This window comes from Cherax quadricarinatus, chromosome 43, assembly GCF_038502225.1.
Source record: "Cherax quadricarinatus isolate ZL_2023a chromosome 43, ASM3850222v1, whole genome shotgun sequence".
Taxonomy (NCBI): Eukaryota; Metazoa; Arthropoda; class Malacostraca; order Decapoda; family Parastacidae; genus Cherax; species Cherax quadricarinatus.
Window position 1 is genome coordinate 11,305,859 of NC_091334.1, and position 25,872 is coordinate 11,331,730.

Consider the following 25,872-nt stretch of genomic DNA (forward strand, 5'->3'; position numbering starts at 1 on the left):
TGTGCATGCCACTTACCACAATCTTCAACACATCCCTGGAAACTGGGCAACTACCTGAGGTATGGAAGACGGCAAATGTAGTTCCCATTTTTAAAAAAGGAGACAGAAAAGAGGCACTAAACTATAGACCTGTGTCATTGACGTGTATAGTATGCAAAATTATGGAGAAGATTATCAGGAGGAGAGTGGTGGAGCACCTGGAACGGAACAAGAGTATAAATGCCAACCAGCACGGATTCACGGAAGGCAAATCCTGTGTCACAAACCTTCTGGAGTTTTATGATAAAATAACAGAAGTAAGACAAGAGAGAGAGGGGTGGGTTGACTGCATCTTCTTGGACTGCAAGAAGGCCTTTGACACAGTTCCTCACAAGAGATTAGTGCAGAAGCTAGAGCATCAGGCGCATATAACAGGAAGGGCACTGCAATGGATCAGAGAATACCTGACAGGGAGGCAACAACGAGTCATGGTACGTAATGATGTATCAGTGGGCACCTGTGACGAGCGGGGTCCCACAGGGGTCGGTCCTAGGACCAGTGCTATTTTTGGTATATGTGAACGACATGACGGAAGGGTTAGACTCAGAAGTGTCCCTGTTTGCAGATGATGTGAAGTTAATGAGGAGAATTAAATCTGATGAGGACCAGGCAGGACTTCAAAGAGACCTGGACAGACTGGACACCTGGTCCAGCAAATGGCTTCTCGAATTTAATCCTGCCAAATGCAAAGTCATGAAGATGGGGGAGGGGCACAGAAGACCACAGACAGAGTATAGGCTAGGTGGCCAAAGACTGCAAACCTCACTCAAGGAGAAAGATCTTGGGGTGAGTATAACACCGAGCATGTCTCCGGAAGCACACATCAATCAGATAACTGCTGCAGCATATGGGCGCCTGGCAAACCTGAGAACAGCATTCCGATACCTTAGTAAGGAATCATTCAAGACACTGTACACCGTGTATGTCAGGCCCATACTGGAGTATGCAGCACCTGTTTGGAACCCGCACTTGATAAAGCACGTCAAGAAACTAGAGAAAGTACAAAGGTTTGCGACAAGGTTAGTTCCGGAGCTAAGGGGAATGTCCTATGAGGAAAGATTAAGGGAAATCGGCCTGACCACACTGGAGGACAGGAGGGTCAGGGGAGACATGATAACGACATATAAAATACTGCGTGGAATAGACAAGGTGGACAAAGACAGGATGTTCCAGGGAGGGGACACAGAAACAAGAGGCCACAATTGGAAGTTGAAGACACAAATGAGTCAGAGAGATAGTAGGAAGTATTTCTTCAGTCATAGAGTTGTAAGGCAGTGGAATAGCCTAGAAAATGACGTAGTGGAGGCAGGAACCATACACAGTTTTAAGACGAGGTTTGATAAAGCTCATGGAGCGGGGAGAGAGAGGGCCTAGTAGCAACCGGTGAAGAGGCGGGGCCCGGAGCTAGGACTCGACCCCTGCAACCACAAATAGGTGAGTACAAATAGGTGAGTACACACACACACACACACACACACACACACACACACACACATGCATGCACACATGCACACACACATGTATGCACACATGCATGCACACATGCATGAAGCATTAAACTACAGACCAGTGTCACTGACATGTATAGTATGCAAAATCATGGAGAAGATTATCAGGAGAAGAGTGGTGGAACACCTAGAAAGGAACGATCTCATCAACAGCAGCCAACATGGTTTCAGGGACGGGAAATCCTGTGTCACAAACCTGTGTGTGATGAGTTCTATGACATGGTGACAGCAGTAAGACAAGAGAGAGAGGGGTGGGTGGATTGCATTTTCTTGGACTGCAAGAAGGCGTTTGACACAGTTCCACACAAGAGATTGGTGCAAAAACTGGAGGACCAAGCAGGGATAACAGGGAAGGCACTACAATGGATCAGGAAATACTTGTCAGGAAGACAGCAGCGAGTCATGGTACGTGGCGAGGTGTCAGAGTGGGCACATGTGACCAGCGGGGTCCCGCAGGGGTCAGTCCTAGGACCAGTGCTGTTTCTGGTATTTGTGAACGACATGAGGGAAGGAATAGACTCTGAGGTGTCCCTGTTTGCAGATGACGTGAAGTTGATGAGAAGAATTTACTCGATCGAAGACCAGGCAGAACTACAAAGGGATCTGGACAGGCTGCAGACCTGGTCCAGAAATTGGCTCCTGGAGTTCAATCCCACCAAGTGCAAAGTCATGAAGATTGGGGAAGGGCAAAGAAGGCCGCAGACGGAGTACAGTCTAGGGGGTCAGAGACTACAAACCTCACTCAAGGAAAAAGATCTTGGGGTGAGTATAACACCAGGCACATCTCCTGAAGCGCACATCAACCAAATAACTGCTGCAGCATATGGGCGCCTAGCAAACCTCAGAACAGCATTCCGACATCTTAATAAGGAATCATTCAGGACCCTGTACACCGTGTACGTTAGGCCCATATTGGAGTATGCGGCACCAGTTTGGAACCCACACCTAGCCAAGCACGTGAAGAAACTAGAGAAAGTGCAAAGGTTTGCAACAAGACTAGTCCCAGAGCTAAGAGGTATGTCCTACGAGGAGAGGTTAAGGGAAATCAACCTGACGACACTGGAGGACAGGAGAGATAGGGGGGACATGATAACGACATACAAAATACTGAGAGGAATTGACAAGGTGGACAAAGACAGGATGTTCCAGAGATTGGACACAGTAACAAGGGGACACAGTTGGAAGCTGAAGACACAGATGAATCACAGGGATGTTAGGAAGTATTTCTTCAGCCACAGAGTAGTCAGTAAGTGGAATAGTTTGGGAAGCGATGTAGTGGAGGCAGGATCCATACATAGCTTTAAGCAGAGGTATAATAAAGCTCACGGCTCACGGAGAGTGACCTAGTAGCGATCAGTGAAGAGGCAGGGCCAGGAGCTCGGACTTGACCCCCGCAACCTCAACTAGGTGAGTACAACTAGGTGAGTACACACACACACACACACACACACACACACACTCACTCTCACACTCTCTCACTCATTCTCACACACTCTCTCTCTCTCTCTCTCTCACTCATTCTCACACACTCTCACTTTCACTCATTCTCACACTCTCTCTCACTCACTCTCTCTCTCTCAACAACCCTCCACAACACTCATGCACCTTCAGCACTCCACTACACATCTTAACTGTTTGTACACTTATACAGACCTATATCTTATGATCTATGCAAGATTAGTGTTTATTGTCATACTTTTACAGGAGGTCAATAGCTTACCTTAAGGTGCACACTTGCAAATGGGATACACATGAACTAATTTAAGTTTTACAAATGCCGAGCTGTAGCAGAAACATGGAACATAGCAAATAAAATAAGCTAAAAAAAAATCAGAAAAATTACCATCTGAATAGCATTTACCAAATACTTCCAAGATATTAAAAAAATAAAAAAATCTATGCACTTACTAGGAAATGCATTAACATCAATGATGCCATATTTTCCAGTGCAGCTATCAATCACAACATCAATACCAAGAAGATCCATATTCAGTGCATCACGAAGATTTGTTACAATCCTGTAGAAACAATTATGAGAGAGGTTTTCTAATTTATAGCATGAAAATATGTACAACATTCAATATCTATCAATTATTCATGATGTAAGAGATAAAATTGAGCATTTCTGGGGCACTGTCTAGAAATAATGACTCTCCATTAAACTGAAAACACAGTACAGTAGGGCCTAACTTATATGGCAGGTTAGGGTCCAGGCTACTGCTGGAAAGCAGAACACCATTTTTTCCACTTATAAATGCATATAAATGCCAGATAACAAGTTTACACTAACATATATTAAGTTAGCAATAGAACTAGGCATTAAAAAACAATAAAAATTAAACTACACACACAGTACACTCATTACTTACCTCAAAATATTTGTAGTCTTGATGTAGGGTGAGAGGTAAGTAGTATTTATTATAAGAAGTCAGGTGTGGGAGGTATGGTAGCCCTGGCCAACCCACTCACACATAATATACTACAACATTTAAAACACCCTAGAGCAATAAAATGCCTATACAGTACACTCATTACTTACCTTAAAATACGTATTTGTTAGTCTTAGTGTAGGGTGAGGGGTGAGTAAACAAGATAAAAACGAATGAACAAGTGAGAGAGAATGAGTAAATGAGAGAACAGAGCCACAGAGTATGTAAACAAACAAGTGAACACATCTGGTTTTGGATAATACACGTTTATTTCCATGTCTGTGAATTTAATACCATAATACAAACACCTTACATTGTGTATAAGTTGTCTTCACATTGGTAAAGTAGAATAAATAAAGAGCAAAACTCCCATTCTCATGAAACATACCATTTTTAGAAGGAATAACACTATGAATGAAGGCATACAAAAGGAATAATTTTCAAGACTAATAAAATAGTCTTAGTGATTTTAAGATGTACCTGCACTCCAGCACAGGGTGTAAGTTTATTTAGGTACAGGTACACATAAGTATAATTATCAGAGTATATATAAAATATGAAATAACTTTCAAACACTTGAAATTTTGGAAAGTTTCCAGACATAATGGAAAGTTGTGCTCACGGAGAATGTAAACAAGTCGGGTGGCCCGTGGTGACCGTATTAGAAAGTCAGGTGGGGGAGCCATATAGAGAGTTTTGGTCATAATTTGAAATGTCTGTATTAGTGGAACGTTGCAAGGTGAAACATCATAAAGTGGGGCCCTACTGTACTTGTTTTCAGACTGATGCCAAATGTGTTATCAACTCAAATCAATACCATGCATAGTGTCATACTGCATACAGTATTGTAGTACATCAAAATTTTTAAAAGTACATGTGTGGATAACAAATGTAAAATCAACTGTAGTGATGGGAAGACAGCCCATGGCACAAAACCATAAGTAATGAAAACAATGAATTACACATTATTAATACAAGCAATAAAGTTTCCAAATACATAACATCCTCCAAGGTAAGAGGGTGCATTTGCAGTGTAACAGATATTTATACCAAAGTTACGCCCCACCTGTGGGAGGCCTAAGTTTTATCTGAATATATACAGGTAGGCTTCACTTATACAGCAGGTTAGGTTCCAGGCTACTGCTGTAAAGCAAAAATTGCTGTAAAGTGAAACAGCCTTTTTTCACTTTCAAATGTACATATATAAAAGCCTGATAACATGTTCAGACTATCATATATAAAGTGAGCAACAGAGCTAGGCCTAAGAAATGCATATACAATACACACACTACTTCTTCTTTCTTTCTTTCAACACACCGGCCGTATCCCACCGAGGTGGGGTGGCCCAAAAGGAAAAACAAAAGTTTCTCCTTTTACATTTAGTAATATATACAGGAGAAGAGGTTACTAGCCCCTTGCTCCCGGCATTTTAGTCGCCTCTTACAACACGCATGGCTTACGGAGGAAGAATTCTGTTCCACTTCCCCATGGAGATAAGAGGAAATAAACAAGAATAAGAACTAGAAAGAAAATAGAAGAAAACCCAGAGGGGTGCGTATATATGTGCTTGTACATGTATGTGTAGTGTGACCTAAGTGTAAGTAGAAGTAGCAAGACGTACCTGAAATCTTGCATGTTCATGAGACAGAAAAAAGGACACCAGCAATCCTACCATCATGTAAAACAATTACAGGCTTTCATTTTACACTCACTTGGCAGGACGGTAGTACCTCCCTGGGCGGTTGCTGTCTACCAACCTACTACCTATAACACACTACTTACCTTAAAATATTTTCATCCTTAGCTTACAGTGATTGGTGAAAATATTTTTTGTAGAAAGTCTGAATAAATGAAGGATGGGTGTAATTGAAAACCCGCTGTATTAGCAAAGCACTGTAAAGCAGGGCCTGCCTGTATAACATAGCAACATCATTTTTTTTTTTTTTAACAAGTCGGCCGTCTCCCACCGAGGCAGGGTGACCCAAAAAGAAAGAAAATCCCCAAAAAGAAAATACTTTCATCATCATTTAACATTTTCACCACACTCACACATAATCACTGTTTTTGCAGAGGTGCTCAGAACACAACAGTTTAGAAGCATATACATATAAAGATACACAACATATCCCTCCAAACTGCCAATATCCCGAACCCCTCCTTTAGAGTGCAGGCATTGTACTTCCCATTTCCAGCATCATATATTTAACATTATTACTCTTTCTATATACTACTCTAAGTCTCTTCCTCATAACATAAAACAGCTGTATGGACAGTGAGGTCTGGCACAATGTATACATAGATACCTATAACTCTGTAAGAACGTGTAGGAGATTATATACTGTACTGTGCATTAATCAAAATGAAGGTACTTTACTGTACGTGCAGGATCTACAATGAAACTAAACCCTGTTTGCTGAGAGTACATAAGGATGGAGAAAAGCAAAAGAGTATTGTTTCTTATGATAAGAAGATCAATTATACTATACCTATTGAATACTGCTGGATCAGCTTTCGGTAAATCTTCCTTCTTGTCGCCGGGATCAAGCTGAGTGAGCGGAGACTGAGAATCCGCTTTGGACACATTATTGGAGTTGAAGTGCACTGTTTCCTGCTCTACTTCAAGAACACAAAAGTGCTTTAGAAACATTGTCTATCAAAACACAAATTGGTTTTATTACTAGGTGGTAAACTAGCTGGTCTCTTAGCCTGTGAAAACACTATTGTGAGCATTGTAAAATGTGTAACCATTCATCCATTAATGATTTTTTACTCATCTACTACTCTATTTTCTCCACTGTTACATTGATCTGGCAACAAAGGTATTTCCACAGTCCTTTTTTTTCCTCACCTGCATGTTCATGCACAGTAAGACAAAACAGAGAGAAAAAATGGTAATATTGGCACCAATAGTACTACTATTGGTATCTACCAATAGTACCATTATTGTTGGATACCTACACCAATAGTAGTATGTACTATTGGTGTAGGTGTCCAGAAAGAAGAATCACCAATGGAACAAGGCATACCCACTTTCACTTTCCCCACAGTAGTGACCACAGGTGATCAAGTCCAACTGGACTGCTATCTTGAAAGGCACAAAAGATATAGCTAGGATTTATAAACATCACTCAGTCATCTATTTGAGTTCACAAAGGAAACAGTAAATTAAGCCTTAAAATAAACACACAATTTAATTACACAGTAATTAAAAATAATTAAAATTTACTATGCTGACACTTTCACAATGATGTATATTATTTAATCCCCAAAATTATAAGAGTCAAACTGCCTCTATTGGGTTAAGCAGAAAAGGATCATAAATGAGCAAACACACATTAACATAAAAATATTTAGAAAATCTTGTGCCCTTAACAGAGATATAAAAAATGCTTTAAAAGGAAATGGAAAGTATTATTCTATTATAATCATGAGGAAGTATTAAATTTATAGGGAGGTCATACAGTGCCTGGGTAATGGGAGGTAGTCAGATTTGATCCAGGGAAGGTGAGACTAGCTGCAATTCCTTGGATCAAGAATCCTTCACCAGAATCAAGGCACCCTTCTTTAAGTTACAAACAAAACTGAAGACAAATACTCTGCAAGATTACAGATACACAAGGATCAATGAATACTAAATGTTACAAATCAATTTTTTTTTCTTTTTCACGTGCCTGGAAGGAAGCACAGACAAGGTTAATTCCTCAGATATTATAAAGTTATGAAGTACAAATATTACTGTGATTTTTGTTCACACAAAAATCACAATAATGTGTGTAAATGAGCAACTTGGTGCCCCATCAGAGGCAACTGGATTGGTGAAACTATCAAATTTACTATACTTTTTAAAGCCAATAAATACAGCATTATAAATAGGATTAAAACTATGTACAAAAGTATTGCTGAATTTTAATAAAGTCATTAAAAAGATAGATAATGGAACTTATCAAGTGCTGAAACAGTCTCTCTTTTCAATTGTTATATTCATTAGAAATATAATAAGCTGATGTGATATTCAGAACTGTCACTAGATTATAAAGAAAAAATGCTGTCATTATCACCATTACTGATTAAAAAAGATGGAGTAAATTACAGTACTGAGGACAGGAACAAATCTGGTGCAGGAGGTCAACAGTCAAAAAAACAGATAAGAATCTACATTATAGGTGGGATTTTATGAGAGGTGGGAAGATAAGAGACATCGCACCAGGGTATTGAAGTAGCAATCAAAACAGAATGTGTGAGAACTTGGTTATCTTTATTTATAACTTAAATCTCACTAACTTTTACTTTTTTGCAAAATGTTGAAGTCGAATTTTTTTTTTTAAAACATCGCCTGTTTCCAACCGAGGCAGGGTGACCCAAATACGAAGAAAAAACTTTCATCATCACTCATACATAATCACTGTCCTTGCAGAGGCACTCAGATATGACAATTTAGATGTCCCTCCAAACTGCCAATACTTTGTTATACATAATACATACATTAATAATTTATCTTTCTTTTTATTCACATTACTGTACTGAAAAATTATATATTGCTTGTAATTCATACTAAATTAAAAATATGAAAAAATATACATAATACAGAATGAACTTAATAAATAATAAATAAACAAATAAATATATAAATAAAATCCACAAAGCATTTTTATACTTATTTATTTATTATTATTATTATTATTATTATTATTATTATTATTATTATTATTATTATTATAAATAAAAATATGACTTGAGCAACAAGTACCATTAATCAAGATCACAAATGCTGTCAGAATTAGCACTAAGTTTTAATTAAACATACTGGAAGTATAAAAATGATTTGATATAAATATTGCAACTGGGCAGACTTGGGATATTGAAAGGAAAATGATTACACTAGTTAAACATCCATTGTGCAATAGTGTAAATATGATTTTTTTTTTTTTTCAACAAGTCGGCCGTCTCCCACCGAGGCATCTGATCCTATTTTAAAAGAATACTCATCACTGAAGTCAAAGGACAAAATGCTGAATTAGACTACAGTAACTTTTTACAACCAACCTTCAAATAACCAACATGGCAAATGCAGAATGTCCCCAACATACAAACAAGTTGTGTTCGTGAATTTTCAATTTAAAAATGAGTTATTCATTTAGAAAGCAATCAGGAAAAGAATGGTCATACTTCACACATGCATATAGTGCAGCTCTATAGTGCCATGTCTATAAGTGTGTTTGTGTGTGTAATTGTGTTGTACTAAGAATTGAGCAAAGAATAGCAATAATTTAAGAGTCAAACATGGAACTTATTTAGTAAAACTATTATAGGTATTCCTAGGTAGTAGGTTGGTAGACAGCAACCACCCAGGGAGGTACTACCGTCCTACCAAGTGAGTGTAAAACGAAAGCCTGTAATTGTTTTACATGATGGTAGGATTGCTGGTGTCCTTTTTTTCTGTCTCATAAACATTCAAGATTTCAGGTGTGTCTTGCTACTTCTACTTACACTTAGGTCACACTACACATACATGTATAAGCATATATATACACACCCCTCTGGGTTTTCTGTTATTTTCTTTCTAGTTCTTGTTCTTGTTTATTTCCTCTTATCTCCATGGAAAAGTGGAGCAGAATTCTTCCTCCATAAGCCATGCGTGTTGTAAGAGGCGACAAAAATGCCGGGAGCAAGGGGCTAGTAACCCCTTCTCCTGTATAAATTACTAAATTTAAAAAGAGAAACTTTTGTTTTTCTTTTTGGGCCACCCTGCCTCGGTGGGATACGGCCGGTTTGTTGAAAGAAGAATTATAGGTATTATTAAATGCTCTAAAGTAATATTTCTGCTGTTCATTAATCACATCTTGAAGCCTCTCCTGTATTACACTTGCCCTCCATTTTGAATTCATCATCACTCAAAAAAGTGAAGTTATATCCAATTTCTTGGATAATAAAATATAACCAGGAATGACTCGTCAGTCTCATGCTCAAAGCTGATGATGCTGCTGAAACTGAGGGGGGTTTATAAATGTACAATACTGTACTCAGCAACCCAAGCATGCAAAAGCTTGTTTTTACATCAACAACATGATCAAAGAGTAAAGTAAAAGGACACAAGTGCAACTAATGTGACATTTTATTGTGGCAACATTTCGCTCTCCAGGAGCTCCTGGAGAGCGAAATGTTGCCACAATAAAATGTCACATTAGTTGCACTTGTGTCCTTTTACTTTACATATTGTCGGTAATTCTACCAACATTATTACAATGATCTAAGAGAGTGCTATCCTACACTTTATACAGCTGAATGTGAGAAAATTTAAGAATTACAAAGAAAAAGTAACATTAATTAATTACAATATGTTCACTTATTACTGGCTCGGGTTGGCTAGATCAGTGGCCTCTATCATGGACAAGAGAAGCTTTTGTCCTCCCTCTCTCCCTCTCCTCCCCTTCTCCTCACTCCCCTCTCTGCTTTCCTCTCTTTCTGGGGGTCACCAAGTCCCCATTAATACTATGCTGTACTAAGTGCTATCATGCTGTTAGGCAGACTACAGTGCTAAAAAGGAGGGCACTTTATATTCTCAACCTTAAGGTGTGATAAATATATTGATTAAAATTTAATTTTAGCTATACTTATCACCAAAATCGGTTAAAAATAAAGAACTTGCATAATTGCATCCATCAGTACAGTATTTTCACTATGTTGAGTTGTAATAGAGGAATCAGTAGAAACCATGATTATTAGTAGAGATTGTTGCCACCATAATTTTTTTGGAGGTTTTTCTGATCAAAAATTCAAGATAATACTGAATATGTATACTTTAGTGTACTTTCAATTTATTAATTAGTTTTACAGGTGTGACCATGGTGTAATAGCATATGAAATGTGTCCAAAAGGAATAACTGGAAAAGAGGACAGATAGATTTTTTTAACATCTTAACAAACAGACCTCAGAGTAATAGTGAAATAGAGGCTGCCACAGTAAAAAGTAGTTGAAGGCACAATATTTCACCCAAGTTTCTCATTCTTATATCTAATGTAAGCAGGACATAAATCACAGTGCTATATCATTCTTTGCTGATGACACTAAAATTTACAAGTGTCATCTGCTGAGGACACAGCAAACCTTCATGTAAATATAAAGTCTTCCAGCAAGCCAGAGACAACAAATTGATGTTTAAAGAGAACAAATTTCATTTTCTTCACTTTGGAAGAACTGAGGAAATTAAGACTGAAGTTCAATATGTGAGACTTCAAGTAACAATGACAGAGGATATCACACTCAAGGATCGCAACACTGTTACTATTGCAACCACAAGGAAAATGATAGGCTGGATAACTTGAACACTGAAAACAAGAGATGTCAAGCCAATGATGATTCTCTTCAAGTCACTTGCTCTCCTAGGCTGGAATGCTGCTGGATGCAAATGGCCCCCTTCAGGACAGGAGAGATTACAGAGATGAAAAATGTTCAGAGAACCTTTAGTGCCTGAATAAATTCAGTGAAGTATTTGAACTACTGGAAACACTGGAAGCCCCTTGAACTATACTCCTTGAAAAATAGGCAAGAAAAATACATCATAATTTACACTTGGAAAAATCTGGAAGCACTGATTTCAAATCTGCATACTGAAATCACTCCAAATGAGAGATGATGCAAAGTACCTCCAATAAAAAAGAGGGGCCTAGACTTTTCAACACCCTCTCTTTGTGCTGTCTTCAAGAGGAAACCTGATAAGTTCCTCAAGTAAAAATAATCAACTAAGCATCAAGCAAGACCCAGTGCTATATTACACATCTGCTCACTATACCTAATGAATGTGGAATACCCCAAGTCTACAGTACAATATTATAATACCCCAAGTCTACAGTACAATATTATAATAGAGTGTATATTATGTACCTGCAAGCTTGTTAATATCAAAGCAACCATCAACTGAAAAGAAAATAATAGGTATAGTAATCAAATCATAATAAGGATAATAATATTTACAGATAAATTATCACAACAGGAGCACATAAACATAATCATGCAATATTTGGGATGTAAATCTTTACTGGAAACCAAATAAAAAACAATATGTGACTTTTTCTTAAATAATTAAGTTGTTGAAATCAATAAAAATCTAAAACCATAATTAAAACTAGATAAAATTAAATGCTAATTAAATATACAAAATACAGTGGACCCCCGGTTAACGATATTTTTTCACTCCAGAAGTATGTTCAGGTGCCAGTACTGACCGAATTTGTTCCCATAAGAAATATTGTGAAGTAGATTAGTCCATTTCAGACCCCCAAACATACACGTACAAACGCACTTACATAAATACACTTACATAATTGGTCGCATTCGGAGGTAATCGTTATGCGGGGGTCCACTGTACATGATCAAAAAGAACAATCTTCAAGATGAAGAAGACAAGTCAGAAAAATAACTTGAATTGACACTAGGTATTCTACAAAGTGCTGCTGAGTAAAGATAACAGAAAAAAAAAATGCAGTATGCACACAGCACAATAAACATTCAATTGTTTTAACCCTTTCGGAATTGGTCCCGTAGTTCTACTGCTTTGAAGCCAGGGTCGGTCCCATAGTTCTATGCCATGAGCTCAGCTCACCCATATAAGCTATGAGCGATAAATTTGGTCCTAGATATGAGAGAATGGATCTGTACGGTAAGTGTGCACCATATAATAAAAATCCTGCAGCAAGCAGTGCACAATGGGAAAAACACTGCAACCATGTTTTTGGTTTAAAAAGCAACTTTGCAGTGTATTTTCCTATGATCTTTATGGTTGTATTCTTGGTTTCTTGGTCTCATTCATTACAACAGAAGATATATTACAGAAATAAAGATGATTTTGATTGGTTTCTGGACTGAGAATAGCTTGAACTTGAGCTCAAAAACAGCAGATATGTTTGATTTTTACGAATATATGTGTCGAACTTCCCAATCTAATACGCATTTTGGAATGCACTGACATTATTAATACAATTATTACAATAATGCAGTAATCTGCATAACAGTAAATATTTATTTTTTGTGTAAATAAAAATTCAAAATGGAAAGAAAGAATAATATAAGAGAGGCCTGGGGATGTAACTAATGAACAGAGGAAATTATTTTTTTAGTGCCAAGAACATCTACACTGTTTATTCTGGACCCTATTTTTAAATTGGAAATTGTTTAATTTTGTGTGAAATTGGCCAAATTACCAATTTCTGATCACTTCACTGGGTAGTTGAAATAGGTAAATGGGCAGTTTCTTGTACTTAAGCATAGAATAAAAGGAATACTAGCAAAACAGCTGTGAGTTTGGTTAACTGAAACAATGGAACTTGCTGAAAACAGAGCTCAAAGTGGGAAAATCGCCCCCGAGAGCAAGTTTTAGATCAGGGGTTCGACCCTCAAAGGGTTAAATAGATACAGTACCCATGTTTATGAGTAAATCTGCTTCTCTGAAAAACCCAGCAAACCTCTTTAGCAATACAAATATTTTGTTAAGGCAGGAGTGGAGAGATCAATTTTACACATATAAACTCTATCTAAGAGACAAAGAACAACACTGCACAGCCATATACAGTACACTATATGGCATGCTACACTTAACAGAAATAAAATAATTGTGAATGAGACATGTGCAATACATGGGTATCTTTACTACTGCTGAAATGTTGTGCCTGCACAACAGTCTTCTTCAGTCAAATACTGTGGTAACTTCTATACTGAAGATGTGTAGAGGTAACTGTAAGGCGTTCTGTCACTTAGCTTAAATCTAGAAAGATCACTTGTATTTGAGTTGAAAAAAAGCCTGTTGCACAGGCAAAATATTTTTTGCAACAAAGATAGCCAGATATTGAACATGCATCTTATTGATCAACTTGTCAGTAATGTATACGTTTAATATAAACATAAAATTTAATGTTATAGCAAAGTCAAGACAAAACTAATGAATAAAATTACATAAAAAGTGTCTATACATTATTCAAAATCTAATATTTATCAATTTCTTATTCTGATACCTTCAAAAAAAAAATTACCTACTTAATTAAACAATGCAAAGAAAAATCTGATACCTCCAGCATAGAAGTTCTTGAGTGATGGTCGCACAATAACAAACCACACAGGTCCCAAGACAAAAAGCTTGTAAAGAATTGCTCCGTGGTTAATGAATGACTGTGCAACACAGGGAAGTGTGCACTCAGAAATCCCACTTTCATTAAATACTACAGCCATCTGAAAGAAAATGTTATATATTAAAAAATCGGAAAATATGGGGAGGACTTCAGCTCCCCTTGCATCCCCATGTTGAAACCACCAATAAAGATATATACATTCAGTAATAATTGTTTTCCAAGATGACACATTAGTGTTGCAGAGATAGATGAAAAGTGTTTGTTCAATACATGGAAAAGCCTACAATTATGTAAAGCATTTTGGGCAAACTCAAACTAAGAACAATATTATTTTTTTTTATTAACACATCTGGAAATGGGAAGTACAATGCCTGCACTTTAAAGGAGGGGTTTGGGATATTGGCAGTTTGGAGGGATATGTTGTGTATCTTTATACGTATATGCTTCTAAACTGTTGTATTCTGAGCACCTCTGCAAAAGCAGTGATAATGTGTGAGTGTGGTGAAAGTGTTGAATGATGATGAAAGTATTTTCTTTTTGGGGATTTTCTTTCTTTTTTGGGTCACCCTGCCTCGGTGGGAGACGGCCGACTTGTTGAAAAAAAAAAAAAAAATCTGCTATTTCCCACCAAGGTAGGGTGGTCCAAAAAAGAAAAACATTCATTATCATTCACTCCATCTCTGTCTTGCCAGAGGCATACTTACACTACAGTTATAAAACTGCAACATTAGCACCCTTCCTTCAGAGTGCTGGCACTGTACTTCCCATCTCCAGGTATCAAGTCTGGCCTGCCGGTTTCCCTGAATCCCTTCATAAAAGTTACCTTGCTCACACTCCAACAGCACGTCAAGTCCTAAAAACCATTTGACTCCATTCGCTCCTATCTAACACACTCAAGCATGCTTGCTGGAAGTTCAAGCCCCTCGACACAAAACCTCCTTTACCTCCCTCCCTCCAACCTTTCCTAGGCCAACCCCTACCCTGCCTTCCCTCCATTACAGATCTATACACTATTGAAGTCATTCTACTTCGTTTCATCCTCTCTACATTTCCAAACCACCTCAAGAACCCCTCATCAGCCCTCTGGATAATAGTTTTAGTAATCTCACACCTCCTCCTAATTTCCAAACTATGAATTCTCTGCATTATATTTACACCACACATTGCCCTCAGACATAACGTCTCCACTGCCTCCAGCCTTCTCCTTGTTGCAACATTTACAACCCATGCCTCACACCCATATAAGAGCATTGGTATAACTATACTCTTGTATATTTCCCACTTTGCTAACATGGATAAAGTTCTTTGTCTCCACAAACTCCTCAGTGCATCACTTACCTTTTTCCCCTCGTCAATTCTATGATTTACCTCACCTTTCATAGACCCATCCGCTGACACGTCCACTCCCAAATACGTATCTGAATACATTCACCTCCTCCATACTCTCTCCCTCCAGTCTGATATCCAATCTTCCACTACCTAATTTTTTTGTTATCCTCATCACCTTACTCTTTTCTATATTCACTTTTAATTTCCTTCTTTTACATACCCTACCAAACTCATCAGCCAACCTCTGCAACTTCTCTTCAGAATCTCCCAAAATCACAGCGTCAATTAGCAAAGAGCAACCATGATAACTCCCACTTTGTGTTAAATTCTTTACCTTTTAACCCCACACCTCTTGCCAACACCCGAGCATTCACTTCTCTTACAACTCCATCTATAAATATGTTGAACAACCATGGTGACATCACACATCCATCTAAGGCCTACTTTTTTTTTTTTTTTTTCTCAACAAGTCGGCCGTCTCCCACCGAGGCAGGGTGACCCAAAAAAAAGAAAGAAAATCCCCAAAAAGAAAATACTTTCATCATCATTCAACACTTTCACCACACTCGCACATTATCACTGTTTTTGCAGAGGTGCTCAGAATACAACAGTCTAGAAGCATACACATATAAACATACACAACATATCCCTCCAAACTGCCAATATCCCAAACCCCTCCTTTAAAGTGCAGGTATTGTACTTCCCATTTCCAGGACTCAAGTCCGACTATATGAAAATAACCGGTTTCCCTGAATCCCTTCACTAAATATTACCCTGCTCACACTCCAACAGATCGTCAGGTCCCAAGTACCATTCGTCTCCATTCACTCCTATCTAACACGCTCATCCACGCTTGCTGGAAGTCCAAGCCCCTTGCCCACAAAACCTCCTTTACCCCCTCTCACCAACCCTTTCGAGGATGACCCCTACCCCGCCTTCCTTCCCCTATAGATTTATATGCTTTCCATGTCATTCTACTTTGATCCATTCTCTCTAAATGACCAAACCACCTCAACAACCCCTCTTCTGCCCTCTGACTAATACTTTTATTAACTCCACACCTTTTCCTAATTTCCACACTCCGAATTTTCTGCATAATATTTACACCACACATTGCCCTTGAACAGGACATCTCCACTGCCTCCAACCGTCTCCTCGCTGCTGCATTTACCACCCAAGCTTCACACCCATATAAAAGTGTTGGTACTACTATACTTTCATACATTCCCTTCTTTGCCTCCATAGATAATGTTTTTTGACTCCACATATACCTCAACGCACCACTCACCTTTTTTCCCTCATCAATTCTATGATTAACCTCATCCTTCATAAATCCATCCGCCGACACGTCAACTCCCAAGCATCTGAAAACATTCACTTCTTCCATACTCCTCCTCCCCAATTTGATATCCAATTTTTCTTTATCTAAATCATTTGACACCCTCATCACCTTACTCTTTTCTATGTTCACTTTCAACTTTCAACCTTTACACACATTCCCAAACTCATCCACTAACCTTTGCAATTTTTCTTTAGAATCTCCCATAAGCACAGTATCATCAGCAAAAAGTAACTGTGTCAATTCACATTTTGAATCTGATTCCCCAAAATTTAATCCCACCCCTCTCCCGAACACCCTAGCATTTACTTCCTTTACAACCCCATCTATAAATATATTAAACAACCATGGTGACATTACACATCCCTGTCTAAGACCTACTTTTACCGGGAAGTAGTCTCCCTCTCTTCTACACACCCTAACCTGAGCCTCACTATCCTCATAAAAACTCTTTACAGCATTTAATAACTTACCACCTATTCCATATACTTGCAACATCTGCCACATTGCTCCCCTATCCACTCTATCATATGCCTTTTCTAAATCCATAAATGCAATAAAAACTTCCCTACCTTTATCTAAATACTGTTCACATATATGCTTCAATGTAAACACTTGATCTACACATCCCCTACCCACTCTGAAACCTCCTTGCTCATACGCAATCCTACATTCTGTCTTACCTCCAATTCTTTCAATTATAACCCTTCCGTACACTTTTCCTGGTATACTCAGTAAGCTTATTCCTCTATAATTTTTACATTCTCTTTTGTCCCCTTTCCCTTTATATAAAGGGACTATACATGCTCTCCGCCAATCCCTAGGTACCTTCCCCTCTTTCATACATTTATTAAACAAAAGTACCAACCACTCCAACACTATATCCCCCCCTGCTTTTAACATTTCTGTCATGATCCCATCAGTTCCAGCTGCTTTACCCCCTTTCATTTTACGTAATACCTCACGTACCTCCCCCACACTTACATTCTGCTCTTCTTCACTCCTAAAAGATGGTATACCTCCCTGACCAGTGCATGAAATTACTGCCTCTGTTTCTTCCTTAACATTTAAAAGTTCCTCAAAATATTCTCGCCATCTACCTAATACCTCCATCTCCCCATCTACTAACTCCCCTACTCTGTTTTTAACTGACAAATCCATACTTTCCCTAGGCTTTCTTAACTTGTTTAACTCACTCCAAAATTTTTTTACTGGGAAATAATCCCTCTCACCTACATACTCTAACCTGAGCCTCACTATCCTTGTAAAGACTCTTCACTGCTTTCAATAACCTACCTCCTATTCCATACATTTGCAACATCTGCCACACTGCCTCCCTATCCACCCTATCATATGCCTTTTCTTACATGTTTCACTGCAAACACTTGGTCTACACACCCCCTACCTTTCCTAAAGCCTCCTTGTTCACCTGTTATCTTGCTCTCTTGTCTTACTCTTAATTCTTTCAATAATAACTACCATACATTTTACCAGATATACTCAACAGACTTATTCCCCTGTAATTTTTACTCTTGTCCCCTTTGCCTTTACACAAAGGAACTGCATGCTCTCTTCCAGTCCCTAGGTACCTTACCCTCTTCCATACATTTATTAAATAAAAACACTAACCACTCCAAAACTACATCCCCACCGCTTTTAACAATTCTATCTTTATCCCATCAATCCCAGCTGCTTTACCCACTTTCATTCTACCCACTGCCCCATACACTTCCCCCCTACTCACAACTGGTTCTTCCTCACTCCTATAAGATGTTATTTCTCCTTGCCCTATACATGAAATCACAGCTTCCCTATCTTCATCAACATTTAACAATTCCTCAAAATATTCTCTCCATCTTTCCAATACCTCTGACTCTCCATTTCATAACTCTCCTCTCCTATTTTTAACTAACATATCCATTCGTTCCCTAGGCTTTCTCAACTTATTAATCTCACTCCAAAACTTTTTCTTATTTTCAACAAAATTTGTTGATAACATCTCACTCACTCTCTCATTTGCTCTCTTTTTACATTGCTTCACCACTCTCTTAACCTCTCTTTTTCTCTCCATATACTCCTCCCGCCTTGCATCACTTCTACTTTGTAAAAACTTCTCATATGCTAACTTTTTCTCTCTTACTACTCTCTTTACATCCACTTTCCTGTAAACACAAACTTCTGCTGAACACTCTAACACTATATTCTTAAACTTACCCCATACATCTTCTACCCCATTGCCTATACTCACACTAGCCCATCTGTCCTCTAATAGTTATTTATATCCTACCCTAACTGCCTGCTCCTTTACTTTATAAACCTTCACCTCTTTCTTACTTGCTGCTTCCATTTTCCTTGTATCCCATCTACCTTTTACTCTTACTGTAGTTACAACTAAAAAGTGATATGATATATCTGTGGCCCCTCTATAAACATATACATCCTGAAGTCTACCCAAAAGTCTTTTATCTACCAATACGTATTCCAACAAACTATGTATTGTCATTACGCCCTATATCATAGCTTGTATATTTATTTATTCTCTTTTCTTAGAATATGTGTTACCTATAACCAAACCTTTTCTATACAAAGTTAAATCAAATGCTCCCCATCATCATTTACACCTGGCACCCCAAACTTACCTACCACACCCTCTCTAAATGCTTCTCCTACTTTGGCATTTAGGTCCCCTACCACAATCACTCTCTCACTTGGCTCAAACGTTCCTACACACTCACTTAAGATCTCCTAACACCTCTCTCTCTCCTCTACACTCCTTTCTTCACCAGGTGCATACACACTTATTATAACCCACTTTTCATATTCGACCCTTATTTTAGTCCACATAGTCCTTGAATTTAAACATTTATATTCCCTCTTCTTTCTCCATAACTGATCCTTTAACATTATTGCTACCCCTTCCTTAGCTCTAACTGTCTCAGATACTCCTGACTTAATCCCATTTATTTCTCCCCACTGAAACTCCCCTATCCCCTTCAGCTTTGTTTCACTTAGGGCTAGGACATCCAACTTCTTTTCATTCATAACATTTACTATCACTTCTTTCTTATCATCTGCAATGCATCCATGCACATTCAAACATCCCAATTTTATAACGTTCTTCTTTTCCTTCTTTTTAGTAATTTATACAGGAGAAGGGGTTATTAGCCCACTGCTCCCAGCATTTAGTCGGCTCCTACGACACACATAGCTTACAGAGGAAGAATAATACTAAACACTGATGCAGTGATATCTTACCTCGTGTGCTTCTATTCCACCACCTGCTGTTACTGGCTTACACACTGAGAAAAGAACAAAATTTATTAATCACTCATAACATCAGTGAAATGGTCATATTTATTTTAAAAGGAATAAGATAGTTACTGCTTTTAATATTCAGTACAAATACATGTACTGTATAAGAAAAAAAATTCCATTTGCAACAATATTAAGTAATAAAAATTTTTGCTCTGATTTAACATTACGTATTTGCATTTTTTAATGCTCTACAAAATTTGCACATGATTATAGTACTTTACACGAGTATTTTACTAAGCTACAACATACCATACTTTAACACCAATGAGGTATTTAAGAACTCATATACCTAACAAGAAATCCTTATACAGTGGACCCCCGCATAACGATTACCTCCGAATGCAACCAATTATGTAAGTGTATTTATGTAAGTGCGTTTGTATGTGTATGTTTGGGGGTCTGAAATGGACTAATCTACTTCACAATATTTCTTATGGGAACAAATTCGGTCAGTACTGGCACCTGAACATACTTCTGGAGTGAAAAAATATCGTTAACCGGGGGTCCACTGTAATTATAACATTAGTTTACTGAGTAAGAAATACAGGAGACTCCCACAATCACTAACTGATTAGATCTGCAAAAGCCATCATCAGTATACCTGGAGATACCTGGCCTGAAGAGGGTTTCGGGGGTCAACGCCTCCACAGCCCAGTCTGAGACCAGGCCAATGCGGCAAGTTGAAACATTTCCCTCTTGCACAATGTTAAATTGTTCAACAGGCTGCCTAGTCATGGGCCAGTCTGCCAGGGCACTGACCCCCAGAACACCCTCCAGGTATACATACTTTTAAGTCTCAGTTGAAACCACATCTTTTTTCTAGAACTTATGATCCTGATGATTATAGTCCCTTTTGAGTAAAAGCTTTAGTATTTCTTCTTCACTGTTGTTATTGTACAGCCTCTCCTCACTTACCAACGTACTCGTTTACTGATGACTTGGACTTACAACAGGCTCTCTGACCAGTATGCATACCTCAATAATGTACATTAGAGTTGATTTCCTCTATTCTGTTTATTACAATATACAGTACACTACCATATAAACATTTAAAAATGTATCAGAAATGTTATAAATGGTGCAAAAGTGACATTAAAACAATATCAAAGATGGTTGACACAAACCCACTACCATTCTAGTATGCTCCTCACTTAGCGACAAATTCGTTTACTGACTTGGTCTTAGGAATGGAACTCCGTCGTTAAGTGAGGAGAGGCTGTATTTAGCTTGGTGTGTTAGCGCTTGTGAATTTCTTAAAAGAACAGGCGTTGAAGAATAACAAAATCCCATAGTGCAAAATCCCTAAGTGCAAAAAGAAGATAAATTTCATTTCCTCTTTTTCAAGTTACCCTGCCTTAGTGGGAGGTGGCTGGTGTGTGTAAAAAGGAAAAAAAAAATTATTTTAGTCTAATAGATATAGTAACCCATGCCCAGTTTAGCAAGTGATGACAGCTACTATACCATTACACTCTTCAAGCTCAAAGTGTGCTTTGGGTAGCCCTACCCTGCTGGGACACACCAGATGTTACAAAAAAAAAAGAAAATTCTGCATTATAAATCATGAGCATTGAAAACTGGCAGAATTACTACCTACTCAATGTAAGAGAATTCAGTGTACTGACAGAATTACTACTTACCTACTGGAAATGTAACATTTGCTTCTTGAATTAGCATTCTGTTGTGTTGCAAATCTGTTGTAGAGAGCTCCACATATGTGGGAGTGAACACCTTATCTGTAAAACAAAACTGCAAATATAAGAAAAAACAAAAATAATTACCGGTATTTACCAAATCTTCCTCTAACATTATCTTAAGTACAAATAAGTTATAAAGATCACCACATTCTTAAATTTTTCAGAGCATTAACATTTAAAGTATTTCCCACTAATGTGGAAGGTCCATGATTTTTGCAGAACAATATAATTTCTCCAGAAAATCATAGTCCGAATAAAAGTAGTCCATTAATTCTTGCATTAATCTACAATACAACTTAGATATATAGTACAAATTAGGAGTACTGTACTGTACTTTACAGTACAATGCTTTCATTTAATCTTAAAAGATGGATATCCTCTTAAAGCATACAATTACTCAAAGCAGAATACAATAGCACAGTTGACAATTTTTAATTTCTTCTTTCAACAAACTGGCCGTATCCCACCAAGGCAGGGTGGCCCAAAAGGAAAAAGGAAAGTTTCTCCTTTTAAATTTAGTAATATATATCTTTCTTTCAACAAACCGGCCGTATCCCACCAAGGCAGGGTGGCCCAAAAAGAAAAACGAAAGTTTCTCTTTTTAAATTTTGTAATTTATACAGGAGAAGGGATTACTAGCCCCTTACTCTCAGTTTTTAATTTATAATCATATATTATGAACAAGGAAGTTTTAGGAGAGGTGTGTAAACCAAGTGTTTACAGTCAAACACATAGGTGAACAGTATTTAGATAAGGCTAAAGAAGTTTTTGTGGCATTTATGGATTTGGAAAAACCATACGACAGGTTGGATAGGGGAGCAATGTGGCAGATGCTGCAGGTGTATGGAATAGGAGGTAGGTTACTGAAAGCAGTGAAAATTTTTTATGAGGACAGTGAGGCTCAGTACGTAGGAGAGAGGAAGATTATTTCCCAGTAAAGTAGGCCTTAGACAAAGATGTGTGATGTCTGTCATCATGGTTGTTCAATATATTTATAGATGGGGTTGTAAGAGAAGTGAATGCGAGGGTCTTAGCAAGAGGTGTGGGTATTAAAATGGTATAAAATACCGACAGGTTGTTAGGTAAGACACACATGCAACAGTTAGGTATCTTTATTTCGAAATAAAGATACCTAACTGTTGCATATGTGTCTTACCTAACAACAAGAGGTGTGGGGTTAAAAGATAGTCTAACACAAAGTGGGAGTTGACACAGTTGCTCTTTACTGATGACACTGTGCTTTTGGAAGATTCTGAAGAGAAGTTGCAGAGGCTGGTGGATGAGTTTGGTAGGGTATGTAAAAGAAGAAAATTAAAAGTGAATATAGGATAGAGTAAGGTGATGAGGATAACAAAAAGATTAAGTGACGAAAGATTGGATATAAGACTGGAGGGAAAGAGTATGGAGAAGATGAATGTGCAGTAGACCATCATTTAGCACAAGCTTATTTGGCACGATTTGGGTATTGCACGATTGAAGAATTGCAACACAATTTTATGTAACATGTCGTATAATGAATTTAACATGGTTCAGTTTGTGGGAAGCAAAAAAAAATTCTCTTTTGCTCAAGCGGGCGCCTTGTTGTGGAGCGTCCGGGGAGCCCTATCGCCATCCCCGGCCACTCCCGCCATCCCCAACCACTCCTGCCATCTTCGGCCACTCCTGCCATCCCCGGCCACTCCCTGACACCATCCCAGCGTTCGTAATTCATACTTGTCTGGTCCGGTCTTTCTCTGCTACAAGGCAGCTGTGTTTGTGAATTGTGTTATGATATTTTTATTACTATATCTTGTATCTGCCAAGCAATCATGACACGCAGTAGCCATACCAGTGTTGCTGTAAGTGGCACGAACAGGTATAAGCACTTAAGTCTTAAAATTAACAAAGATATTAGACAAGAGATAACCTATAGCCGTAATGAAGCGTTAATTTGTACACAGAAAAAGAGGTAAACATTAGTTTGTGTGACTGACTTACTGAATGACTGAACTGACTGACTGACTTAGAGAAGGGTGAATAGTGCACTTAGGAGTCTGTGGAGACAAAGAACTTTGTCTGTTGAAGCAAAGAGGGGAATGTATGAGAACATAGTTATACCAACAATCTTATATGGGTGTGAAGCATGAGTGGTATATTTTGCAACAAGGAGAAGGCTGGAGGCAGTGGAGATGTCATGTCTGAGGGCAATGTGTTGTGTGAATATAATGCAGAGAATTCATAGTTTGGAAATTAGGAGGAAGAGTGAGATTACTAAAACTATTATCCAGAGGGCTGATGAGGGGTTGTTGAGGTGGTTCGGACATGTAGAGAGAATGGAGCGAAACAATGACTTTGAGAGTGTATAAATCTGCAGTGGAGGGAAGGCAGGGTAGGGGTTGGCCTAGGAAAGGCTGGAGGGAGGGGGTAAAGGAGGTTTTGTGTGTGAGGGGCTTGGACTTCCAGCAAGGAGTGAATAGAGATAAGTGTTTTTTAATACTTGATGTGCTGTTGGAGTGTGAGCAAAGTAACATTTATGAAGGGATTCAGGGAAACTGGCAGGCTGGACTTGATTCCTGGAGATGGGAAGTAGAGTCCCTGACTCTGAAGGAGGTGTGTTAATGTTGCAGTTTTATAACTGCAGTAAAGCGTGCCTCTGGCAAGACAGTAATGGAGTGAATGACGATTAAAGTTTTTCCTTTTCGGGCCACCCTGCCTTGGTGGGAATCGGCCAATGTGTCAATAAAAAATAATAAAAATATTATTCTTATATGCCTTTAATTGATTATGCCACAATCTATTTTCTGCATTATTTTACTAAAAACATTTATTATAAAATTAAATAGTATATAAAGTGTACAATATATTCAGAAGATAAATCTTAACACTATGAGCCAAGATTTGGAGTATCCAGCAAAAGGCCCATTTACTACCTATACAATAGTGTGCTTGTGGTACAGATGTTATTTCTTTGAATTTTAGCAAAATGTTATCTAATAAATGTCATACCTGGAGCATCCAGCAAAAGGTTCATTTATCTCCACAAGCAGTATGCTGGTGGCAAGATGCAATTTCTTCATACTTTAGCAAAATGTTGTCTAATAAATGCTTGCACTGCTGAGTGTCTTGCTTAACCACAAATACTTGAATTTTGCTTGGCATTATATCATGTTTCTCAAGTATTCCTTGGCAAAAAAAAGGCCTAGTTACTATAACACCAAGAAACACCTAATGTAAAAAAAAAAATGAATGCATTTCAAAGGAAATAACACTACCCAAAACTAAGCCTACTAAGCATGCTAAGTTACCTTTGGCTTGTGTATAAAAAAAAAGTAAAATTTGTAAAACTGTACAGTACATTCTTAAGTTAATTTGTTGAACAAAATGCCTTTAAGAATACATAAAGTACTGTACATAGAGGAATTAGTAAATTAATCAGCAGTACTAACATTCAGATTCTGGTAATAAAGTAATAGGAAAATACAATGAAAGGAGGTCCCTGTTAGAAAATAAAAGAGGTCCCTGCTAATAAAGCTCCAACTAGTAAAGTCTTAATCATTCACACTTGAGAGCATCTTGACCAACAAGCCAATCGTCATTACTTCCATGTGATTCATTATAGCAGAAGACTGCACTATCACTCCCACTGGCAACACCATGCTTAGAGAGCCATTGGATACCAATGTCTTTCTGCAATCCTTCAAGATAAATTGAATGACATGAAAAAATAGATGAAATGGAGAACAGGCAATATGGATGCCCACTATGTCTTGTACTTTTTCATAATGTGCCAGGCCTTATTCAGTCTAACCTATTTCCAAATGTTTAAATGCTCTTTTGACAGCCCAATACTATGTGAACTTGATAAACACCTGAAGTCAATATTCATGAAGAAGACCAGCCTTTTCCTCGACTTTCAATGGATCCACAGCTGGACTTAGAAAAGTCAATATACACAGTATTACTTGTGCAGTAGTCGTATAATTTTAATTATCTAATCCAAGTAGTGGACTGCCAACAACAATAATGAAGAAATAACACACACTGCAGAACAAGCTTGTATTGGCACAGTGTTTTGCTCTGAATCCAGCTGCCAGAGATGTTCTTCTGCATATCACTGCTGT

The 25,872-nt window shown here is 38.0% G+C and overlaps 1 protein-coding gene across 12 annotated transcripts in view; it reads right to left on the reverse strand.

Moving 5' to 3' along the window:
- Positions 1-25,872, reverse strand: part of LOC128694259 (inositol-tetrakisphosphate 1-kinase) — a 64,817-nt gene that overhangs the window by 12,147 nt on the left and 26,798 nt on the right. For 10 of the 12 annotated variants that reach the window (XM_053784293.2, XM_053784286.2, XM_053784294.2 and 7 more), the window contains exons 6-11: positions 21,716-21,811; positions 20,019-20,062; positions 14,036-14,195; positions 11,859-11,891; positions 6,463-6,592; positions 3,456-3,565 (exon numbers count right to left, since the gene is read on the reverse strand). In XM_053784293.2, coding sequence (XP_053640268.1) covers positions 3,456-3,565; positions 6,463-6,592; positions 11,859-11,891; positions 14,036-14,195; positions 20,019-20,062; positions 21,716-21,811 — 573 coding nt within the window. The remainder of the gene's footprint in view (positions 1-3,455; positions 3,566-6,462; positions 6,593-11,858; positions 11,892-14,035; positions 14,196-20,018; positions 20,063-21,715; positions 21,812-25,872) is intronic. The other 2 variants (XM_053784284.2, XM_053784285.2) reach the window with 2 other exon arrangements.